The 25,689-nt window shown below is 44.5% G+C and overlaps 1 protein-coding gene across 2 annotated transcripts in view; it reads right to left on the bottom strand.

The window, feature by feature from the left end:
- Positions 1-25,689, bottom strand: part of fat1a (FAT atypical cadherin 1a) — a 115,970-nt gene that overhangs the window by 71,271 nt on the left and 19,010 nt on the right. For both annotated transcript variants that reach the window (XR_011930104.1, XM_072462567.1), the window contains exon 3: positions 2,232-2,293. Coding sequence is in view for 1 of the 2 variants with exons in the window: in XM_072462567.1 (XP_072318668.1) it covers positions 2,232-2,293 (62 nt within the window). In the remaining variant the exon portion in view is untranslated. The remainder of the gene's footprint in view (positions 1-2,231; positions 2,294-25,689) is intronic.

The following is a 25,689-nucleotide window of genomic DNA, read 5'->3' as shown; positions in this document are numbered from 1 at the left end:
GTCTGGGGGCCGTGACAAAAGCCCCGCGTTCACGAGTCTCTGCTCTCTCAGACACAAAGGCTTTGAATTAGGGCCCCTCCTTGCGATTGCACAGCTTTTAACCACATGTTGGAAGCAGCAATTGAGCATCCACAGCCGGCAGCTAAAGAGGGCTGTCTGGGAACCTTCACTTCTCATCAGCGGACTCTTAGCGGGATCCCTACTCTTTTTGGGGAGTCCATTTCCTGAGACTTAACTGGGCATTAGCGACGGTGGGCGGTGTGCTTTGAGATGTCAAAAGGGCCAGAATTGAACACAGCAAAGGTGAAAGGGAATGGAGAAGGTAATACAAGGGAAACATCTTAGAAATGTATCAGGAATCATCAAACTGTTATTGTCATGTACCGGAATGTAGCTATATTCTAGCTGTAAATCCCAAATGTGTGTGTTTTTTTTAAGTTAGAGAGGCAATCATTGTGTTTTATGCTCTATGCAAGCTTTATAATCTTAATTTGGACACATTTGCGTAGGTATTTCACATTTGTTTTGTTATTTATATGTATAGAAAATCAGGTAACGTATATAAGTCGCACCAGCCAAAAAATGCATAATAGAGAAGAAAAAAACATATGTAAGTCGCACTCGAGTATAAGTCGCACCAGCCAAAAAATGCATAATAGAGAAGAAAAAAACATATATAAGTCGCACTGGAGTATAAGTCTCACCAGCCAAAAAATGCATAATAGAGAAGAAAAATATAATATGAGTCGCACTGGAGTATGAAATGCGGTTGCAAGTGTGAAAATAACAAATAAAATCACATATAAGTTGCTCCAGAGTATAAGTATATAAGTATAAATATAAGTATTAGTCGCACCCCAGCCCGGAAAATACGGTAAATGTAATTCAGGACTGATTCTTGAGTGTACAATGATTCTAAGAACAATAGCTGCTAGCTCATAAGCTACTGTCCACTCCGTGTTTTGTTATTTTTTAAAAGATTTGTGGATGTAACACTACAAGACAGGAATGGTTCAATGTGCAATGGTTCACACAAACAATTATACACAGCTGAAGTTTGTCTGACCAAATATCAGGCACTACACGCTCGCCCTTGTTTTGGATGTGCTAAAGTTAAGTCATAGGAAAGGGAAACGACTGAGCTCTTCTGCTGTTACTGTGACAGAACACGACGCGCTTGTGTTTACCGCTGTTCATGGCGGAGATTGATCGTAGACGCGGCGAAGAGGACTCACCCGGCAACCAAGAAATATCAGACGCGTCGGATATAAATCGCAGCTCAACTTTGGTTGCGTAACAGTTCTTACCCCGAGTTAAATCTTTGTTCCTGTCTCACTGTGAGACCTATGACCAACGTTCTGGACCCCGATCAGTAATCCTTCACCACAAAAGGCCAGAATAGTGCAAGTGACACACAGCTTTAGCAAGACAGGCTGTGCAGTGAAGCCAATTTGATATATGTATCCTTTACTATCCTGCATTTGACCCTACAAGCACACTGCATTACGTATAACTGCATTACTATTATTGCGATTGGGCACGAACAAAAGCCCAGCCGGCATCGACAGACCGCATGTGTCGGAAACTGGCATCGTTCTGCTGTTTTCGTTTCATTCGACGGAATACGGCACAATACACGCTCCCGGTACGAAACACGAGACCTATCTGGCGCCGTATGTAACCGCGCTCGCCGCCTCCCGATGATCGCTCAATTGTGCGAACGCGAACAATAATTAAAACGCATCCAATCTGCTCCCCGTCGCCCGCCGGAAGCGCCGTTTAAAAGAGCCATTATCGGCCCTGGCGCTGCGGTGGGACGCAGGGGGGGGCAAGTTTAGACATCGGCCTGACGCTTGACAGCCACTTCCTGTCCCGGCTCGCTCCTTCTAAAGCGCTGGAACAGTGGGAAAGAACAAAGAGGCAGTCACCGGGATCTCCCACACACCTCCCCGCCCTCCCGCTCCCCCCTTCAGGAAATCAATACGCGCAGAAAACAGTCCTCCTGCGGACACGGCTACACTTGTTTTCGTTGGCGATCCCTGGCCCCGGTCCAATAACGGCTGAAGGATCAGAGGGAAAAGAGACATTTTTGTGCCTCCCCCCTCGACTCAGGAAGTGCCCGGACTGACCTTGGGTTGAAACAGGTTTGAACTGCTTCGTTTTGGCTGAGAGTAGAGACACTCTTTTTTTTTTCTGAGGTTAGAATCTTGAGGGGGAAAAAAAGAGTTTACCTCAAGAATGTGCTCGTCCTGTTGCTCCCGGTCAAGTCGCCTCGAAGTAGTCGTGACCAGACCTGAAAGACAAAAGAAAGAAATGGCATCAAGAGCTACACAAAGAAAAGAAACACTCTTTAACTTTTTTTGCTACTGGAAACTTTTTTTATTATCATTTTTTTTTCATTTTTAAACTATTTTTAATGTATTATTATCATTACTATCATTATTCATTTTATGTATTTTTGTGTCATTATTATTATTAATATTTTTACGATTATTATTATTAGGCCCGAGCGCCACAAGCTGGCGAGAGGCCTATTAATCTCGTAAGGCCGTGCGAAGCACGGCTGCGAAAGTGCGCACGTAGTGCGCACGAAATCGAGCGCGAAGCGCTCGCCCACTTCCAAACACTCACTAACGCACTCCTTCACTCATGCAAGCCCCGTGAATACTAATTAGTAGTAGGAAAATGGAACATTACCGTTGTAAACGGGCGAAGCCCGTGCAAAAGTGCGCACTAAACGAGCACTTTACATTGAGATATCCCCATATAAAGCACTCATTTGCGCTAAGTAGCTCACGAATACGTTCCCCATCTCTTGCATGTTCCGTGCATTTAAGCATGTAATGCAAAAATTGAACATTATTACTGTTCAGAGGGCCAAAAACACAAAGTGGGCGGAGCCCACTCAAAATTAACGAAAGTACCCGTTAGTGACCAGGGACCCACACCATGAGGTAGGAAAGCGCGAGCGCTTTCCGAAAATGTATAGTTTATGATATTTGAAAAATGGGAAACATTGTTTTCGCATCGGAATATTATTAGGCCCGAGCCCCAGCAGGGCGGAGGGCCTATTGCTCCCGCAACGCTGCCGAAGGCAGCGTTGCAACTGTCTGACCAAACATGCGGGCGCAGCCCGCATGTTTGGTGCCCCGTCGCCCCTGGCAAGTACAGTGAACTAGCCCATGCCGAAGGCATGGATCATGCATACTTACTCCTGCTATGACAGAAATAGTCAACAATTAGTGAATGGGCGTAGCCCATTCACTAATTGTTGACAACAGCAGCGCGAAGCGCTGCATTCCTTCAAAAACCCTCCTGGCATTGTCCCGTATGCGAGAATCCATGCCGCAGGCATGGGCCATGCTTGTATCTGCTCAAATCAATGGAAGTCTATGGGGAGTGGGCGGGGCATCCCGACGGAATAGGGAGTGACGAGCGCGTAAGCGCTCGTAATTATGATTCCACCCCATGGCGGCATCGGGAAGGCTTAGAGCTTTCAAACGATGTATAATTTGTTGTTATAGTGGAAACGGCTATATTGTTTTTGCTAAAAATATTATTATTATTTTTCTTGTTCTTCATCGCTTTGAACTCTAATTTGACCCCCTGAACATGCTCAAAAACTCACCAAACTTTGCCCAAAATTCAGAATCGGCGAAAAATTTAATTTTTTCTGGGCCATTTTTTTTTTCGTTAAAAAATGGCGCGACAGCGCCACCGACAAAAGTCAAAATACATTGCGCCTATGGGAGACGCCCCGAGGTCAACTTTGACGTAAAGCTACGAAATTCGGGACACGCATTCCTCTCGTGAGGACAAACAAAAAAAATCATTGTGGCCACGCCCCCAGACTTACCCTATGGCCGCCATCTTCCTTTGAAAATGAAAACACGCTGTGTTAGCCATTTTGTTCACGTCAAACTTTGACGAACTCCTCCTAGGGCGTTTTGCCCACCAACTTCAAAATCGGCGTACGTTCTCTGGACAAGTGGGGCATCTAAAGTTATCCAATTTTTTGAGATACCTTTTACGGTCTGTGTGCGGCGCAGCCGCAAAGTTGGACAACTTATTTTGGAATATTGCAGATCTAAAAATTGATCCCATTTGATCAAAACCAGTCCGATTAGGACCAAATTTGAATCAGTTGTTAAACGTTCTAGTTTGGACCAGTTTAGGCTGACAAAATTGAAATGGGCGCGATCGCGCCCCCTACAGAGTGACCTTTAAATTAACATTGAAGGTCAAAAATTAGTTTTACCAAAATTTTCTAAACTTTACCCAAAATTCTATTTTGGCGTCCCGATCAAAAAAGCCTATCAGACAAATGCCTTAATTTTTACGGCGTAGTCGTAGCGATGACATAAATCTCCCATGTTATCCCTATGGGAAAACCGCTAAATCTCTCGAATATCCACATTTTTCTGTTTCAAACTTTGACGAACTCCTCCTAGTGCGTTTTGCCCACCAACCTCAAAATCGGTGTACGTCCTCTAGACAAGTGGGGCATCTAAAGTTATCCAAATTTTAAGGATAGCTTTTAAGGTCTCTGTGCGACGGAGCCTCAAACGTTTCCCAGAATTCTGACTATTTGGCCTTCAGAGTGGCATATAAACAATAGAGTTTTTCCAAATGACATGATATTTTGCACAAAATTCTAATTTGCCATCCTGATCATAAAAGTATGAGAGACAAAGTCATATTTTGTACAGCGTAACCGTAGCCATGACAGAAATATCCCATGTTATCCTTATGGGAAAATCGCGAAATCCCTCAAATCACCACATTTTTACGCTTCACACTTTAACAAACTCCTCCTAGGGCGATTGTCCGATCAAACTCATATTTAGGGAAAATCATCTATACAAGCGGGGCATCAAAATCTATCCATATTTTTATTCTAAGTGCTACGGTCTCTGTGTGGCGGACCCGCAAATATATGTCAGAAATGGGAAAACAGCGAAATCTCTAAAATGACCACATTTTTACGCTTCACACTTAAACAAACTCCTCCTAGTGCGATTGCCCGATCAAGCTCATATTTGGGGGAAATCATCTACACAAGGGAAGCATCAAAAGTTAGTCATATTTGGATTCTAAGTGCTACGGTCTCTGTGCCGTGGAGCTGCAAATATACTGTCACAAATGGGAAAAACGCTAAATCTATGAAATGTTCAAATTTATGCTTCACACTTTAACAAACTCCTCCGTGGGCAATAGCTCGATCAAGCTTTACTTTGGGAAATATCATCTACACAAGCGGGGCATCAAAAGTTATCCATATTTATATTCTAAGTGCTACGGTCTCTGTGCAGCGGAGCAGCAAATTTGACTGACACTTGTGTTGATTTGCACTGGATTGGCCATGTCCAATGTGTCTCCGTCTGTCAAGTTCTTTTTTAATTCAACACAATAAGGGTGCCATCTTTATCAAGTCGAAAGCGCAGAGTCGGAAGGCCGGCGGCCCGCGAGGGCCGTTGGATGCCGCTTGCGGCTTTAATTCTTTCTTCTTCTTCTTCTTCTCGGGACCAACCCCCCTATTTTTCACCCAGTGAACATTGACGAAAAGTCACAAAAATGTTCACACCTCTAAAAATCGTGCCTCTCTACATTCTGGCTATTTCCCTTTTCTAAAATAAAAAAAATTGGCGCGTCAGCGCCACCAAATGTACCAAAAATGCATTGAGAGATGGGAAATGACCCAAAAAAAATCTGATCGTAGAATCATGAAATTTGGCGCAGAGGTAGATGGTGACAAGAGAAGTAAAAAATATTATTACGGCAACGCCGTCCGCCCAACCAAATGTCGGCCATATTGCTTAAAAAATGGCTAAACATGACTTCGGAGTTTTTCCAAACGTCGTACTTTTACGAACTCCTCCCAGGGCGTTGGCCCTAAAAAGCTGAAATTTGGTGAAAATGCTACTGAGGAGTGGGACATCAAAAGTTATCCAAATTACATTGATACCTCTCACGGTCTCTGTGCGGCGAAGCCGCAAACTGTAGCTAGAATTTCAGAAATCTCCCATATTTAAAATTTCTGCCGTTTGCGCAGATAAAGTCCGAATTGCGTCAAATTAGAATCAGTTGTTAAACTCTTTGCCCTAAACCTACTTGAAGTGAAATAAATTAATTTGGCGCCACAGCGCCCCCTACAGATATTATATGGAGGTTAAATGTTTAGTTTTGCGAAATTATATGAAATTTGACACACAACTCAATTTTGGCATCCCCATCAAAAAAGTCAATGAGACCCATGTCATAATTGTTATGGCGTTGCCGTAACGATGACCGAAACCTTTCATGTTATTCCAATGGGGAATTCGCCAGAACATGTTTACATTTTAGACTTTCACAAACTCCTCCCAGGGCGTTAGACACATTAACCTGAAATTTGGTGAGACTCATCTTCAGGGGTGGACCATCAAAAGTTATCCACATTTTCATTCAAAGAGTCACGGTGTCTGTGCGGCAAAGCCGCACATTTTGCCAAGAATTCAAAATAAAATAGCTTTTTGATGGTAAAACAAAGGGGAGAAGATGTGACAGCGTCACAGATTCAGCAGTAGGCGTAATAAAAGGACAATTGGGGCGCGTTAGCGCCCCCTCCTCTTGCGGCGTGGCGGCGGTGTGGCGAGGGCCGATCATTGCCGCTTGCGGCTATATTTATTTATTATTTTTTATAAAGTATATTACATTATTTATACAGATTATTATAAAAAATATTGAAATACTAAGATAAGACTGAAATATTATATTATTATGATAAAACTATAGAGGAATAACTTTATTTTGGAAACATGCATTCTGTTAAGCTGCTCCCACAGCTTGGAACACTTTTCATACTGAACTGAAACTTTGTATCCTGGTTTATTTGAAGGATCTTTGCTTTCCATTTTGATCTCAACATGTGTGTGTGTGTTTTTATTACCTGGTTAATTAAATAAATATAAAAATAATCTTGAATAGTGGAGGCCCAAAGTGTTACAATAAGTTGCAGAAGTGACAGCCATTCACTTTTACATTTATTCGTCTTTTTCTTACAGTGTCCATTGCTTGCATCGTCTTAGTCTGAAAACAACCAACTGATTTTCTCAAACAAGCGCGGAAATATAAAAGCCGCGCACGCATAAGGTCTTAAAACCCTCAGAAACTTGGCGTGCCGTCTACAATCTTACGCTTTTGAACTCCAGAAGCCTGTAAACCTGCCCCGCGCTCAGACAAAAGAGCCCACGGAAACAGTACGTGATTAATGGGACCGGCGGCCCTTCTTCTCTGCCCCGTGACATAATCCGAATTCCCCTGCTTATCTCATCAGTTACCTACGAGCGAGCACCTGGAAAACCACTCGCTCTGCTTTTAGACTGTAGGCTCGATGCGTGTGGAATGTCGCGGGGACGTGCAAATGAAGACCCGGGCGTCGTCCCCGACCGCCACACTGCGCTTTCACTTCTGACACGGGGGGGGGACAAAAAAACAAAGAAACAAAACAGCCAACGGACATTTGAAAGGAGGTGTTTTCTCCTCAAGAGCAATAATTACTCTCTCTGTTGGAAAAAGATGAAGAGTAAGAAAGTTGGATCAGGACAATACGTCTTCAAAGGCCCAATCCATCATCCATTGTAATATTGTGAACATGTATCGCCATAGTAACTACCCTTGAAGGCGTGGCTCCAATGTATTGCTCTCGAAATCAAATGACTTGCATTTCTTTTCTTCTCATGGTGTTGCAGCCTTGATATGAGACGGTGCAATTAATCGCATTTCGATTGTTACGCCTGACGATTACTAAAAAAAATCGTTATCGAGTGGAGACAATAATTAATGAGAGCGATAACATCTTTACTGTTGGCGCACAGAGCTTCATCCTCCAGCTCTGCAGAGGCACACCGCTATACAGTCAATGGACACAACGAGTCCCGACGCTGCGTTAGCATCTTTCAGAACTATTCCCCGCAGACTGCTTTGTTACTCATTTGAAAGGCAGATTTAGTGCAAAATGCTCCATTAACTCCAGAGGACAGAGGTGTGTGGGCTTATGTGGTCCTCCTAAGTTTGTCCTGGAGCTATTAGCATGATGCGAAGCTAACGTACAGCAGCATCTTCTTCTTCTTGCTTTAAGCTTGTCACATAAAAACACTGCAGACTGACTGAAATGTGTTTAACCAGAGGTCTACAGGTCAAGCTAGTTCAGCAAATAAGACCATTTTATTCAAATACTTTATAACGTATAAAAACCCAATGGTAATGGGCACTCAAATGGACCAAACAAATGAGTTAAATCCTCATGTAGAAGTGTAGATCAGCAAAAGGCGGGAAATACTAAATTCTACAAATGGACAGATGGACTTTTTGATCTAAATGTCCGGGTGTATTACACTTTCTATAATCGAGCAGTCCTTATGGTCGATACGCCAAAAGAAATCGACTGCACAATTTTCTTGGAGCCTTGCTATATATATGTACAAATGTTTATGTAAGTATAATCTTTAAGTGGTAAGTAAAAGCTTTTAAAATTTCTGATGGTTTACGCTCTTGTAGTCGAGCATTTTCTACTACAACGTAAGATTGCCAACTAAACCAAGAAAAGAACTTGAATATAATTAAAAATACACTTGACGGCCACAATTACAAGAAACCACGCGAGTGCATTGGCTCTCCTGGGTAGCGTTGCTATTAAATTTACTGGGTACGGGAAAATGAGCTGCTTGGATTTATGGCCCAGGGCGGTTATTACAGAGAACACTGACAAGTCACGCACTTCTCTATTAAGGTAGAGTTCTTTGTCTTCCTTTGCTCATTCTAAAGCCTAATAGTGTGTTGTTGCTATCAAGAGTAATCCGATAGCTTCGAGCGACACAACCATTCTTTCAATTACGTGTCCGGGCTCTATTGATTTGAGAGAAAACTGCTTATCTGGTTTTCTTCTGATGCTGCCAAGACACACTGCGGACCACAGCCGCCTTTGTAGCGCCGTCATTAGCTTTAAGTAGAATCGGCGATGACTTACGACATAATTCGCAAAGGAAACTCTACAAAGCCAGACTTCAACACCAGTGAAAAAAAAAAAAAAAAAAACACACACACAACAAAGCTCCCGTCTTTAGTTTCCGCCTCATCCAATATTCCATCAGCTGCACAAACGAGACGAGACAAGCGCCGGGGAGCGAGGCGAGCGCTCTGCCGTACGGCCGCGCTATATGCAACTTTGCCTTCTCACTCCCACTGTAATTGCTACTTAGCCGAGTCGCCGAGCGCAGCGCGGCCATGCCAAGTCCCGACCGCGCCAGAGCCGTCTGCCCGCCGCGCCTGATTAGCATAAAGCGAAGGATTTCCGAAACCCCAGCGCCATCGACGGCACATAAGCGCACAGGAATAGCCGGCCACAACTTAGGCTCCTGAAATAGTCGTCCCTCAAGCGCCGCAGTTGAGGCGAAGGAGCGAGCGGGAGATTTTTTTTTTACAGCCGCCCCTTAAAACCCCCTTCATACGCGCGGCTTCTTAAGGCTTTATTTAATCTTCGCAGCGAGCGGCCAGAGATACGGATAGCGATGCTCTGAAGGATACCGCCAAAGAACAATCGCCTCGTGTCTCGGCGCTGACATTTTCAAACGTGCAGGGGAAGCTGTTCAATTTTACACCGAGGCGAGTAAAAAAGGACGACGAAAAAAAGAAGAGAAAGAAAAAGGACCCCGCTGTTGGGTGTAAAGCCTTTCTGAATACAATTCCCCAGCACCTTTCCAATATATTCTCATTCATCACTCTTCTGCAACACCAAAACGTTCTTTAAAAAAAAAAAAAAAAAATGACCATTGCCACTTCTGAAAGCCCCCAAAACAATTCGATTTCAATTCCATTTATTTCTGTAATGCCCGAAATAACAACAAAGGATGCCTCGAAGGGCGACAGTGAGAACAGGTTAACCAATGGTCAAAGGGACTTGGCAATGTCCCAGCACCCCGTGTCCTTAGACAAGTGTCCCAAGAAACCGTGAGGAGTTCCGGAGTGAAGGAGAGCTCCGACTCCCTCAGAAAAGCAAAAATCCAAACGCTAAGCTAAAAAGGTATCTAATTGCTAAATCAGCTATTGCTTGATCATTTTTCTGCATTAAAAATTATCAGCACTCCAGTGATGTTGACTCTTTCTGGACACGTAAGCGTTTTCTACACGAGCAACTCAAACCGTTTAAAACCATCTGCAATACGAAGCACTTAGCATCGTGTTGATGATCATTTTTCAATTCAAAATGCTCTATTCTCTGCTGTTTGATGCCCTCTGCAAGCAACAGCTAAGTGTTTTCTGCAACCTGTTGAGAATCGAAATGGTAAATAATGCTGTTTTAAGTAGGGCTGCAAATAAGTCTGTGACTGTGGCTTCTAGATAGAGAAAGAAAGTATATTTTTGATTAAATTATGGCCTTTTTGCATGTGTTTTAGAGTCTGTATAGTCCACATAATGACTACAATTATCAAAATATGACTACAACTAATTATTGACGAGTGACGATGAGTCCATTAATCGTTGAAGCCAAAACTTTAAACCACTAATACACCAGTGTCCATGAAAACATTGCTTCTCAGGTGTGGACTCTATTCATCGGTGGCTTTAGAATGCCAACGTAATGAATATCGTCGTCTAACATTATGAGACGGTCTAAATAAGCAGATAATTCTCCGTGTATATCCGGCTCTGGTCCGTGTTGAGGGGACGGAGTTACCTATCACTGGACACGGGGGAGTTCAAACCCATTATCATCCATCTACATCGTCCCGGCTAACGCGCTTGAAAAATGAGCTTGGGCGCTTTCTGATGACGAGCCGCCGCAGAATTATTAACTGCGATGCTAATAACGGGGGCCTCCAGCTGCGTCGTACTTTCGTTGCCGACAGGGAACCAGAAAGTCTAATAAAGTAGTTTGATTACAGCCGCGCCCGTGTTCACAACCGCACTAAAATGACAAAATGATAATGAGAACTGAAATAAAGAGATGTTTCTTCGCCCACATTCAAAGCGCGGAACTCAGCGTCAGTTAATCAGCTCCATCCAAACAAGGCGCAGCATGGGAACTAACATTTGCATGAGCTGGCCTTTAGCACAGGCCCACACTGGGAGCTTAAATTTAGGACTGGTAATGCCATGCGCACGGTGAAGGAGGCATCGACTATATGCCAGGAACAAAAGAGGAGAAGGAAAAACTGGCATCTATATGTTTGTCACTAGATTTGTGGTAATGGGGCTGAAAAGGCCTGAGAACTTAAGGGTACTGCACAGCCAACCTACTGTATAACACTAGAGATCGACCAATATATTTTTTTTGGATGGATGGATGGATGTTTGGATTCCAGTCAAACCAACAAAAAAGCGCTGCCATTCTTTAAAGGCAGATAAGTAGCTTTTGATCATTTTCAAAAATGTTTTACCACAAACCTATAAGACAGCAGTGTACTCAGGTCAGCCATAACAAGACATTGGCCAGTCCAGGAGGCCGATAGCCAATATGCTAACAAATCGTAGCATTAGTCATCGCGATGCGTTGACATATTAGTTTACAATTACTTTTAATACATAGAGTGACAGTATTTTAGTTATACTTCTGTTGATTTGTATGGTATTTTGAAGTGTTTTTTACCTTTTAGTGTACTTTTAATGTAAGGAAAGCACTTTGGTTTAATTGCTGCTAAACACTATAGATAGCGCTATAAAAATAAAGATTGATTGATTGATTGATTGATTGATTGATTGAGTAAGTGTTTCATAGACCAGAGCAAGATTTGTACTGAGGCAAAACAGATTTGACTGGGTGCAGCCCCTTTAAGCGCACATGACATACAACTAAACTCCCACTGCACAAAACAAGGAATATCTTATCGTAAAATTTGAAGCTGGAACCCCAATGAGCTGTAATTCCGGACTATTTACGCTTATTAAACGAGCCAAAACATTAAGCGACACGTTGGAATAACACCACCCTTTCCACTGCAGGGCGCCCACATCTCCTGCAAACTGTGCCGCATACAACACACTTCAGTTACGCGGCGCATTCTCGTACGGCAAGTGGGTGTACTGACGGATTTGGCATCTCTCGGCTGTCTCGACTAAACTTTTTTTTTAACCGAAAACTCGACGTTCCTCTTCCAAACTTTGAAACAAAAACATTCGGAGACGGCTTAAAGAGCGTTTTCGTTTATTCCGGGGTCCGTCCTAACGCGATGTCGGCGGATTGAAAGGGATGTGTTCTGCTCGTGTTCCATTTTCGTCTGCGGCGATGCCAAGCTGCTGCCGGATCTCTGACCGTGGGACTGTGCCCGCCCACGCGAATATTGAGCGGCGATATCAGTGAGAGAAAAATAAATCGCACAACAGCCTATGCGAGGAATACCCAAATGCGTCCACGCTGAATAGTTCTTATGAAGCGCTTTGTCCACGGTAAAGATTGGCCCTGTAATGTGTGTACGGTATGCTTCCTTTTGAATAACTGTCAAATCTTAATCTTATTCACTATGCTTTATTTCATATTTTGTATTTGTTTTTGCCTGTTGACAGCGTTTTGACAGTTGACCATTGTCTGTATTTTCGCTCAACATACGCTTTGTCGTTTTTAAACTTGGACCATTGTTGTTCTACTCTCGCCACACATTGATTGTGAACGCCACATGTTGAAACCAAAGGAGAAAAGAAGATGTTACCCGTGCAAATATCAGAAGTCGAATTCACTTAACAAGATTACCATCAGGATTTGGTGAGAAAAATCACAAGACGCTACAACGGGTTCACATTCCTCTGTTTTTAACTCTTTCGCGATCAAACGATGCTGGGAATCCGCGTTCTATTGAATCCGGTCGTGTTAAGACTTCGAGATTCGTCCTCCAGCCCCGTGCGGTGCTTGTTTTTCTTTTCCGTGATAAACCGTGCGGCGGTAATTAACTGCTCCAAACCACAAAAATCTTTCTCGAACCGAGTCGATTCCCAGTGCAACTCTTAGCGACTCTGTTGTGTTTTTGCCCGTGCCACTCACGCACACGCAGAAGCCGTCTCCGGGCGTGGGCTGCTGCGCCAGGCCCATAGTAATTATAGCCAAGCCGTTTGGAGAGGCAGAGGAAAAACAACAGCGAAAGCAGCAGCGGCGCTCTCAATCATGCCCCAGAGTGCTCAGATGCAAAACCGTCGCACTCAAAATGGAGAGCCGAGGGGAGCTGTGGACTTGCGTTGGTTCTTCTTCGAACCCTGGCGTTGTGGTGCGCGCCGCGGGCTTGGGCTGCATTTACACGACGCACATTTAGCCGCGTCTCCAGACACTGTGGAATGCGGTGAGAGACGCCGTTGGCTGAAGTGCCGTGGCCGCTTCGAAAGTCCTCGAGCTTCTTAAGATTGAGAGAAGTTGAGTGACGCTCTTGTTTAGAGGGTTATTTCAAGATCGGCGGGATGAGCCGAGACAATCCACCGCCTCGTTTGGAGTTTCTCATGAGGAGTGTCGACAACGAGCAATAACATTTCCCCCCCCAAAAAATCTCAAATATACTGGCAAGTGTATGAAGGGCTAAAAAGCAGGGTCCCCCAACCACCATGTCTTAAAATGTACTTTATTTTAGTTTTATATTGTTTAATAGTCCATTGCTAGGTCCCTGTGTTTTACTGAGGAAATATAGAGCCAAATAACATCAAACATCCAGTATCCGTAATAAGATAATTACGAAACATTTAGAATAAGGGTTTGTACAAGTTTTACGCTGTTGGCCCCGCCCCCTTCAACCGGTTCCTGGAAAAAAAATATTCTGATTGTACTGGTCCTTACGAAGAAAGAGATTTGGGACTGCTGCTGCTGTATAGATCTGTTTTAAGTGAAAGTGATGGTTTGGTAGAGTAATCTAAATATATAAGTAATAAAGTGTGTTCAGTCCTTTTGTAAAAATCAGGAATTGTATTAATCGAGAATGATAAGATATTTTGGACGGAACGTGTTAATTAACTGGGTAATGAATGCTTGTTTGTTTGCACACGCTCATTAGGACTGTGTGATGCTTTTTGAGTTTTCTACTTTATTATGTCCACTCTGTATTCTTTTTTATTATTATTTTAAATAGCATGTCTTTATGTTTTCTCGTGTTGTGCAACCACCTTTTGACCAAACCAAACATTAAGAGTATAAGAGGTTCTATATATTATAAGAGTTTTTTTTTTAATAAGGTATCTCTTTCTTTATTATTACACTTCTGTGCCTAATCTGTGTCTATACCAAATGTGTGTTGCAACATTGGAATTTCCCAATTGTGGGACAACTAAAGGCTCTCTTATCTTATCTTATTGTATTTCCCAAGAGCACAGTGTCGGGCTTTATGCAGGGCAAGTACCACACACCCTGTTTCTGACATTTCAAATGTGGAAAGAGAAAATAGCGCGTGAGACGACGTTGGCACAAGAGCTGTAACTGAGCAATGGGATCACAACAGTTTGTCTACAACTGTTAAGATCTTACTTTTGTACTTCTCACTCTTTTCATTTCATGCTTTGTTATTCGCCTATTGTTTTGTTGATTGTCCTTTTTCTTCAAAGAGAAAAGGAAGAAAAGAAAGAAAGAAACCACTTTCCACATGGACATCGTCTGCCAAAACTCGAAAACACATTTCTTCCAAAAAAAAATAATAATTGGCCAGCACAAAATGAGTGAAAGATGAATCAACCGACATGGGATTCATTTGCCCCTCCCTTTGTAGAGCGCCAATCTAAAAGAGCAGCCTGGCCAATCCCGGGCATGTATATTAGCTGGCTTTTGTCTCCCGTTTTGAACTCTTTGTGTCGCGAGTCCAAAGGCATCCGGCACTGTTTGCGTTGGGATCGAGATATCTCCGCACGTGGCAGCGGCCGGACTTATTGCTCGGTGCGGCCGGGAAAGCGGGCGATTGCCGTTTGTATTGGCTTAGAACGTTGTTTGTTTGTGCGGCATAACCCGCACAACGAGTACATCTGAGAACAACGGCTGTTATTGAAGAACGCGGCGGTGGCGGCTATATCTCCTGGTGAAAAAAAGCTCTATACAGCAATGTCATAAAAGTGCGAGCGGGAGGGCACGTCGAATGGTTCTGTAATTGCGTTTTTCTTTTCTAATCCAATCCAACCGCAATGTTCTGTTCGATGCTCTCTATTTTGCACGTGCGTGTGAGGCATTTTGAATTGTGTCGGGGGCAATTAAGACCGTAAACGGACGCTTCGAAAAGGAATAATTGCTTTCAGAATACCGGTAATAGCTACTTCCTAATCAAATGTCAAGGATATCGCAGTTTCAGGACAAAGAAATAAGCTGATTTACATTAAGAGCAAAAAATATATAATAATACAGTAAGCTTCAGGCAAAATCTATGTCTAGGTGAAAGGTTTGGTTCTCAATCGCTGTGTGGAATGTCACAACAAAACTAGTATTTGTACAAAAACAGTGCATAAAAGTACATTTGACGCCTCGAGCTGTTTCTGCCGTTAAAAATGAATTGCAACTCGCTTAATAAAATCCGAAACAATCTAAAAAAAAGCAGCACACATTAGTGATCGTTTTGACATATATCTGGCCGTTTCACAAAATCCTCTATTGCGGATATTAGATAAAGACGAGCTTTAACAGACTCGTCCAAAGCGTCTGTCACAACAAGTCGAGAAGGTGCCGGCGCGTTACATTTACATGAACGATGGTGTCATTTGGAAGTGCCTGATGTGTGGGTCCGTCGAGAGCTGCTCGGAGGGGTCGCTCGAGGAGGTGAGCCGGGCCTAATCACATTTTGATGTGCACCAACAGGAGCGACCTGGTCCATTAAACAGAGCTGTCTGCAGCGCCGGCGCATTAACCTCGGGCCAGAAGGTTTAAGTGATAAAAAGTCATTAAATATAAAACAACGCGCGCCCCGGGCCGACTGGGGGCCCGCGTCGCAGAGTCGTACCGTTTTCCCCGGAGTTTAAAAGAGGACAGTGATCGAAGAGGTCAGGCTAACGATGAGGCTAACGATGGGCTAAAAATGACATCACCGCTACGTGACAGTACCGCGGCGTCTGCGGCTCCAGTGGGGTTGTGGAGATTATTAGATCCATCGATAATCGTGATAATTCGGGTCACGATATACGTTTCTAGAACCAAAAAATAATAATCCTGACAATTTTAGAAGCAAGTTTAAGTATTTATGTCCAATATATAGCCCAAAAATATACCTAAATGTAAAGAACTGTTTTTAATCTGGCTGTTTTTGTCACGTTTAACTTAATTTTGTTTCATAAAGCGGTCACAAACTTGAGGAATAGTAATGTGTTAGACCAGGAGAACGAAGGAAAATGAAAGATTTGACCGTTGTTTAGTCACAGTCTCAATAATCGCGACTAAGCGCCAAATCGTGACATTTTTTCACACAATAATCGCAGCGGGAACATTCGACATCGTGACATCCCTGGGTTCCAATATCGCCCCCCTCGTCCCTATCCCCTTGTGATAAAACGCGCCCTCTGCGTTCGAACCGTTGGCCGACGGTCCAAAGACAAACGGCGGAAGCGAATCTGACCGTGAGCACACACATCGAGGAAGCGCTTGGCAGTGATCCGTTTCCTGATATCTCCCCGGAGACCGCGGACCATTGTTTCCCGCCGCCACTCCAGGAAGTTGTTGAAACGAAAACTCCTTCCTATCTCACTTCCTCTGATAACGGTCGGACCCTTGGTGGACGCGCTTGATAAGACCGGCACCCGACAGTTTGTTTTCTCTTCCCGACAAAGAAGGCGTTGCCGAGCGTTGCCGTGGCGTTGCCGAGGCCAGCAGATCGTTCACGGACCCTGTAGCGGCGGCTTTCGTTTAGTTACCTTTCAAGCCGGGAGAAAGAAGAGAATGCGCATGAAAACTTCCCGACGTGCAAAAGCGTCGCCCGGGGCTCGATGGGCATGTGCGAACGGCTCGGAATCTGGATTTAGGCCAAGTTTTAGCGCAACACGATATGAGCTTGTACGAGCGTGCTTCTGTTATGTTTAAACACCTGGTGATGGTCTTAGTCAGGATATACATACACGTGATGAGTGCGCGAAGTTAGAAGATACAAGTGTAAGCAAAAAACAATAAAGAATCTGTCATAATAGCTTTCAAGTGTGTATCTTTAATATTAGCAATACTTAACTTATTAATTGCAGTCATCGAGATATAATTCTAAATACAATCTGTGCCTATGCAGCCGATATAAACTTTACAAGGTATTTACTTCTGTAGTGGTGGACTTGCTGAGTTTTAATTGAACATAAAACGTGGAGCCATTTAATTAAGCAAAAGGCTTTAATCCAATAAGTCCAGCGAAATGAGAACTGAGTGTGGAGCCCGTTCTTTTCTGTTCAGGTTGAAAAGAAAAGAACAGTAAAACAAAAGTTAAACTACAACTAGGCTTCACAACTACACTTTGTATCGATTCAATCTCGTACGATCTCGACTGCAATGCCTGAAGCTGGTGCTCGACTCAGAAAAACTAAAACAATGAGCTGAGAATATTCCTCAAACCAAGACCTCTCAGTGTAACACCACTGAGTTTGTGTCAAGTATCACCGCTTTTTACTGGATAAAATCTAGTTAAAAACATTAAAATAAAGCTTGTTTTTGGTGTTCACAGCCTGTTTTACTCTCCAAGCCCGCAAACGACTGGTATTCGCCACCGTTTTCCCCTTACTGGATGCTGCTGTTTTCTACACTGATGCATCTGCACTCTTTAAACACAGTGTGTCATCTTGAGATATGTAAGAGCATGTGGCGGGCTCACCCATCACTGTGAAGTCCATGCAGAGGCTGGGTGTCCCTCCTTGGGTGTTCAGAGGTTCACATTATAAAACTATGCGTGGCTGTGCGCCCTTGAGCAGCGCGCGGAGGGTTATGACGCCCTGCGCTCGTGCCATGTGTACTGTCGGTTCCTCTTGTCAGGACTGACTGGACAATCGGGCTTGAGCTTGGACAAACTGGTCTTTCTACGCGTTTTTTTTCATTTGATTAAAATAAAAGAATAAAACAAAGAAAGAGAATCCTACAAAAAATTGTCCATGCTAATTGTTCTTGAATGTCTCTTAACTGTGTGATTGTTTTTGTGATCTGTGAGCCGCTGTATGTATCACCTTGTCCCAGGTCACTCTCTTAAATGAGGTCTCGAGGTCAAAGGGTCTTCACCTGGTTCAACAAAGGTCACTAAATAAAGACTTGCTATAATAGATTTGTCTTTTCAATCTTCAGAAATATTTGTGGACTTTTCTTTTAAATATGTTTCATCGCCTTTAGAATCATAAAGCCCATCCGACTAAAACGATGAGATCAAATTCCAGAATGCCCTGAGTAGAAACTATAAAGTCTAAATGTTGAAAGGTATTGCCCATGCTGTGCCCATATGACACATGCTGATAAGAGCTGCGGTTCAAAGTCCAATAAGATATCACACATTCAAAACTGAGGGGAAATGAATCATTGAGTTATGAAAAAACGCCCCAGTCTCCATCAGAAAGAGTGAGGTGGGCGCGTCCTGTGTGAGGCGGGCGCGTCCTGTGTGAGGTGGGCGCGTCCTGTGTGAGGCGGGCGCGTCCTGTGTGAGGCGGGCGCGTCCTGTATGAGGTGGGCGCGTCCTGTGTGAGGTGGGCGAGTCCTGTGTGAGATGAGAGCGTCCTGTGTGAGGCGGGCGCGTCCTGTGTGAGGTGGGCGCGTCCTGTGTGAGGTGGTGGGCGCATCCTGTGTGAGGTGGTGGGCGCGTCCTGTGTGAGGTGGGCGCGTCCTGTGTGAGGCGGGCGCGTCCTGTGTGAGGTGGGCGAGTCCTGTGTGAGATGAGAGCGTCCTGTGTGAGGCGGGCGCGTCCTGTGTGAGGTGGGCGCGTCCTGTGTGAGGTGGTGGGCGCGTCCTGTGTGAGGTGGGCGCGTCCTGTGTGAGGCGGGCGCGTCCTGTGTGAGGTGGGCGCGTCCTGTGTGAGGTGGGCGCGTCCTGTGTGAGATGAGAGCGTCCTGTGTGAGGCGGGCGCGTCCTGTGTGAGGTGGGCGCGTCCTGTGTGAGGTGGTGGGCGCGTCCTGTGTGAGGTGGGCGCATCCTGTGTGAGGTGGTGGGCGCGTCCTGTGTGAGGTGGGCGCGTCCTGTGTGAGGCGGGCGCGTCCTGTGTGAGGTGGGCGCGTCCTGTGTGAGGTGGGCGCGTCCTGTGTGAGATGAGAGCGTCCTGTGTGAGGCGGGCGCGTCCTGTGTGAGGTGGGCGCGTCCTGTGTGAGGTGGTGGGCGCGTCCTGTGTGAGGTGGTGGGCGCGTCCTGTGTGAGGCGGGCGCGTCCTGTGTGAGGTGGGCGCGTCCGGTGTGAGGTGGGCGCGTCTTGTGTGAGGTGGGCGCGTCTTGTGTGAGGTGGACGCGTCCTGTGTGAGGTGGGCGCATCCTGTGTGAGGTGGGCGTGTCTTGTGTGAGGTGGACGCGTCCTGTGTGAGGTGGGCGTGTCTTGTGTGAGGTGGGCGTGTCTTGTGTGAGGTGGGCGCGTCCTGTGTGAGATGGGCACGTCCTGTGTGAGGCGGGCGCGTCCTGTGTGAGGTGGGCGTGTCCTGTGAGTGACCTCACATGAACCAGCAGAGCACGGTGTCAGCTCTTTTAATAAAAAGACAAATACTGCTCGACAGCCCGTGGGCCGAGCGTCTCCTTGGCAGTACTTTCATTATTCCCTTTACACAGTATGAAGTATTAAATATGTCGCGCTCAATCACAAGTCAAACTGAAAGTATCACATGACGGTGGAAAACTGCTTTTGTTGTCAAATGATCTTAAAGCCAGATTGACATTCTTCTGTAGAAATAAAACCTGTTTTTACTCTTAATTATAGAAAACAGTTCATCCTGGCGACATTTCTATATTATATATGCATTCTACAGCAACAGTGTTAAAACCTCTGAACTCGGTTTATCATCCAGCTCTAAGGTTCAGCTGTAAGGTTCAGCTCTGAGGTTCAGCTGTAAGGTTCAGCTCTAAGGTTCAGCTGTAAAGTTCAGCTCTGAGGTTCAGCTGTAAGGTTCAGCTCTGAGGTTCAGCTGTAAGGTTCAGCTCTGAGGTTCAGCTGTAAGGTTCAGCTCTAAGGTTCAGCTGTAAAGTTCAGCTCTGAGGTTCAGCTGTAAGGTTCAGCTGTAAGGTTCAGCTCTAAGGTTCAGCTGTAAGGTTCAGCTCTGAGGTTCAGCTGTAAGGTTCAGCTGTAAAGTTCAGCTCTGAGGTTCAGCTCTAAGGTTCAGCTCTAAGGTTCAGCTGTAAGGTTCAGCTCTGAGGTTCAGCTCTAAGGTTCAGCTCTAAGGTTCAGCTGTAAGGTTCAGCTCTGAGGTTCAGCTCTAAGGTTCAGCTCTGAGGTTCAGCTGTAAGGTTCAGCTGTAAGGTTCAGCTGTAAGGTTCAGCTCTAAGGTTCAGCTGTAAGGTTCAGCTCTAAGGGACAGCTCTGAGGTTCCGCTGTAAGGTTCAGCTCTAAGGTTCAGCTGTAAGGTTCAGCTCTAAGGTTCAGCTCTAAGGTTCAGCCTTACTTTGAGACGTGTTATATCTGTCTCCATGTATCACCGGAGTGTGACCTGATCTGGCTTAAGTATAGACAATATACAACTAAACTAATCTAACTGATATCTTCAAATGTAAAGTAAATACTCTCTGCTGTAACTACTAACACCAAGGCAGACGAGTCATAGTTTTTTTTAGTTCCTGTGCCCTTATATGGTCATCTCTTCTGGTGCAATAAACTTCAATCACCGGTGTCATCAGTTAAGCGCTCCGATCTTTTTTTCCCATCTCACGGACAAAAAAAGCTGACTCCTTTAAACCACGCCCCGTTCGCTCGCTCGTACCCGATAACGGCCGCTACCGCACGCGTCGGGTTTATCTTCCGAAGCAATATTCGAACGCACCCGGCCTGTATGGTTACAGTAAACATAATTCAAATCCAGCTGACTGGCGCAATATCTAGCCGCCGTATATAGCAGCGTCTCATCTTTCTCTTTCTTCTCCAATCCCCGTCAAAAAAAACGTGGGGATTGGTGCCTGCGTCGAGCCGTTAAGTTCTAAGCCAGCAGATGTCGGGGTTGCCACGGCGTCGGCGGGAGAGAAGAGCTGGCCTTGCACTTTAATGACAAACTCGAGCCGGAGAGCCGGGGCCCAAACAGCGGGACTTGTTTACTCGGCAGATATAAAGTAGAACTAAGACTTTCATCACGAGCTTTACCGGCCCCGATGTGGCGGGACAGAGGAGAAGAAGAAGGAGGAGAAGAAGGAGGAGAAGAAGAAGGAGAAGAAGAAGGAGGAGAAGAAGAAGGAGAAGAAGGAGAAGGAGGAGAAGAAGAAGTAGGAGAAGGAGAAGAAGAAGAAGAAGGAGAAGGGAAAGGAGAAGAAGGAGGAGAAGGAGAAGAAGAAGAAGAAGAAGGAGAAGGAGGAGTAGAAGAAGAAGAAGGAAAAGGAGAAGAAGAAGGAGAAGGAGAAGAAGAAGGAGGAGAAGAAGAAGACGAAGAAGAAGAAGAAGAAGGAGGAGAAGAAGAAAGAAGGAAGAAGGAAGAAGAAGAAGAAGAAGAAGAAGAAGAAGAAGAAGAAGAAGAAGAAGAAGAAGAAGAAGAAGAAGAAGAAGAAGAAGAAGAAGAAGAAGAAGAAGAAGAAGAAGAAGAAGAAGGGAAGAAAATGAAGAAAATGAAGAAAAGAAGGAGAAGAAAAGAAAAAAAGAGGGTGATCAGAGCCACCCAAGGCGTCGAGCGCGGCCTCCGTTTTCGGTTTAGGTTGGAAAGGAGGATCGCGGAAGGCTGTGAAGGTACCATATTTTCCAGATTATAAATTGCACTGGAGTATAAGTCGCACCAGCCAAAAATGCATAATAGAGAAGAAAAAAACATATAAGTCGCACTGGAGTATAAGTCGCATTTTTGAAGGGAATTTATTTGATAAAACCCAAGACCAAGAACAGACATTTCATCTTGAAATGCAATTTAAAATAATAACAGATAAGAGAACATGGTGAATAGGTGTACGTATGCTAACGCTAACACCTTCAGCTACATGAGGCACAGACAGAACTGTGGTAAGTGTCTGGTATGTTAATGTAACATATTAACAGTTATTCAGATAACTATAGCATAAAGAACATGCTAACAAGTTTACCAAAGCATCAGTTTTACCCCAAATCACTAAATCCACTGAATTCTTCTTCCTCTGTGTCACTTCTAAACAACTCCACAAACTCCAGAGGAAGAGGAAGTGCAGATTCTTCTTCTGCGTCGCTTAGAGCCTAGAGCGCCCTCCACAAAACTATGAAAAAAGGTGCGACTTATAGTCCGGAAAATTCGGTTAGCTTTTCCCAAAACGACAGAGTTCCCGAAGCCGCACGCAAAACATAGGCCCCAGTTTAGGCCTTTTCCTCTCTCTTTTTTTCCTTTTCTCCCACCCCTTGGCGAGGCTTTGTAGAGATGCCAAGATGAGGCCCCGCGCTCCCGATGTAACTCTGAAACTTGCAATTACAGAGGCTCGCTCGCTGTAAATTTAAACATTTGAGAAAACCTGTAATATGCGGGAAGAAAGACATATTGAGTTGATCAAATGGAGAGTTATTAAATATACTGGAAATGCCCATGTTGTTTTTGCTGTTCAATTGAGCGGATATTATGGGATGGCGTGAGGGTTGGAGGATCCGGAGCGCGGGTGAGAAGATGCCAGGACTGGAGGAGTTGTTAGAAATGATTGCCCTCTTTTAAGTGGTAATATTTCAAAATAAAATGCTGCTATTAGTATAATTTTTACACAGTTTTCAATGGGAAAATGAAAGGCTATGATACTACTGGGGTTGTAATAAAAACAAATGAAACAGAGCGGCCGTTATGAAGACATTCGTCCTCAAGATAATTCTAAATTGTTCCTTAAAAAAAAAAACTATTTTGATTTAATAATGCTGCTATTGTTTTGTCTTTTCTAAAAGCTCTTTTTGCATGTGGTCTAAATATAACGAAAGATCCATTGCAGATAACGATAATGATAGTCGACTCGTCACAATTAACTGCTGCAGCCCTCGTTTCCATGATTAATGTCATTTGGACTGAAACGTGATCTCAGGTTTGTCTTTTTAGTTTCCCATTTGTGACCAGTGGCATTGAGGAGCACAAACATAGTTGAGGAAACGCTTTATGCCAAAAAAAAAGGCCTGTTAGCAGCATGTTTGCTCTGGTCTTCTGCCTAAATCGCTCTCTTCACTCACAGCCCGTTCACTTCTTTGTGCGTCCCACCATCTCCCGCCCTCTGTTCTCCTCTCGCACTCCATCAAAATCACAGCGTTTTACTGGTTTAATAACGCCGTCTTTGTCCCGTTTGTTGGACTCGTCGCGCGAGGCTCTAGGGTGTCGCGCTGATAAAAGTTTGAGCGTGTTTTTGATATGCGCGAATGCCCTTTTCGCTCACGCCTCGCCGTCCTGTCCCGCCGTACGTTTCAGATACCGCCCGTGCATTCTGACTTTAGCTTTGCAAACACGCTAATCCTCAGAGCAGGAAATGTTTACTTCCAAGTGCGTAGGGTAAGAAGCGGCGTGCAATGTGCCACGGGGGCTTAGCGTCGATGCGGACGGACGGACGGGGGGGGACGCCACTTAGTTCGAGATCGCCTACTTAGTGTAAACATTCCATTCCATCTTTGGTTATTACAGGGTGTTCTGACGGCCGTAAAACACCCAAAAAAGTAACCGTTGAAAAAAAAAGAACAGCGGCGAGGATTGTTTTCCCTGCCGCTCAAGGTCTGTCTGCGTTGGGTAAAAGAATGCGTGGTTTCGGGAAGATAACAAAATGAGGAGACAAAACACGCCGCTGAAGTATGGCCCTGCATACCTTCAACGGCCTGTCTCTTTACAGTTTATTTGTTCCATCCTTTCCCCGTCCGCTGGGAAGTGCCCGACGTAGGTCTGGGCCTCGTTCTGGGGGAGCTACAACACGGGAGATCCTTATTTGGGCGTGAGCGCTCGCGTTGCCGGTTCTAAAAACCAAAATAACTCGCAGTTTGTTGACGGGGGCTACCTTGGGAAACGGGACCACACACACACGTCACTGTCGACGAATGGGAACAACTGCCTCGGCGGCGGCATTCCACATTTGGGTTAAATGAGCGTTAAAAAGGCAGTCTGTGAGCAAGCTAAGCAAAAGTCTGTAAATAGTCTGTTAAAAAGAAATGAGTGTTAAAAAAAAGACATCTACATATTTGCAAAACATGACAGTATTTTACCGTAAATCTCACGATGTTTGTGCAATCAGATTACGTTGTATTCATAATGGCTATTTACTGTAAATATCAGCTCAGGCTCCGGGAATTCAAAAGGTTTATGGGGAAATGTTACTTGGGTTACTATGGGTTTCCACAGGACACACACAAAATACCTGCAGACAACATACTGCTTTTCAAATGTGGTGTAATAAAATGCAAAGCCATGTCAATCACCCTTAAAGGTGCTGTATCTCATGTTGACCTTCTTAAAAAGTATTTATTATCACTTTTCACAACTTTTAGAGGCCAGAGTGGAATTCCCATCACAGATAGATAACAAACATTTACCTGCCACAAGGGCACAGAATAAACCACTCTATAATTAGATGCAGACAGCACACGTCGGTCTGATTCTGACCCTGAGAGCTGCTTTTACAATATGGAGAGCAACAGATTTAACTTTTATTACACGCAAACACTTAAGTACAACTCCTTTAATATTGTGTTTTGGCTTCTCTTGCACGTTTACAACAAAGCAGCCTGACAATTTCCCCTAACGCATGGTCGTAACCGGGATAACAGCTCCGGTGCTCGTCTAGCGAATGTCTTTGGGTTCATAATAACATCATTTATTCACAGCGGGCGGCATGACCTTGTCTCATTTTGTAACCGCTGCAAACCTCTCACCGAGCAAATGTACAGGCGATATCAAACAAAGAGCTGAGCGGGGCGCGAACGCCGAATAAATCCGTTGCCGCGGAAAAGAATCTCTGCCCCAAACACAGAACGTCACTTTGCGCCTATTAAAAGTACTTCCTCGCCACTCGACTGAACCGGGTCCGCGCCGGCAACTTTAAAGGAAGCCAATGAATTATTAATCGCCACGCCATTTTCAAGAGTGCTCGGCGAGGATGGCTTCGGAGCGTTAGAGTGGGAGAGGCCCCTGTAGGCCTAACCCACACGTACAGCATGCTGGAGGGGGGAAAACTCTGTGTTCTTACAGGTTCCGCACATGAAAAGGAACCTGGCGTGAGTCGCTGGCCTATCAAAAAGTGGCCTTGAGAGTTCAGATGTGCAACCGTTACAGAAGGCAACGGTTTAATCCAATCGAGATGTGCAGCATTTTACAGCGAATTCCATGAGAACTGCTCTATACAACGTGGAAGATGTGGTTTTCTGGTTTCAAAAAGTCATGAATAAAGAAAGAAATGGCTGCTCTTCGATGAATGAACAGCTCTAAAAGAATTTAAGAAGGCTAAGGCTAAGATAAGGACACACATGGCTGATTTGCATATTCTACACTACATGAAAGGTTATTTGAGTTAAAATGGCGTGTCTATTTTCTAGTCTTTACTGTAGTTTGTTCAGTTTGAACATATTTGTTCTCTTTTCAAGTTACATTCTCTGCCTGTCGAGTACAAATTGTTTTATTTTAGGGCAATTTTTCTTCAGTCAAATATTCTTCAGTCAAATATAGACTTTGGTAAATTACATTGAAAACCTCA

The sequence above is a fragment of the Eucyclogobius newberryi genome, unplaced genomic scaffold (genome assembly GCF_026437365.1).
Source record: "Eucyclogobius newberryi isolate DKJ021-1_F unplaced genomic scaffold, fEucNew1.0.hap1 SCAF_4, whole genome shotgun sequence".
Classification (NCBI taxonomy): Eukaryota; Metazoa; Chordata; class Actinopteri; order Gobiiformes; family Gobiidae; genus Eucyclogobius; species Eucyclogobius newberryi.
The sequence above is the reverse complement of the archived record's forward strand: the minus strand, read 5'-3'. Positions and strand labels throughout refer to the sequence as shown.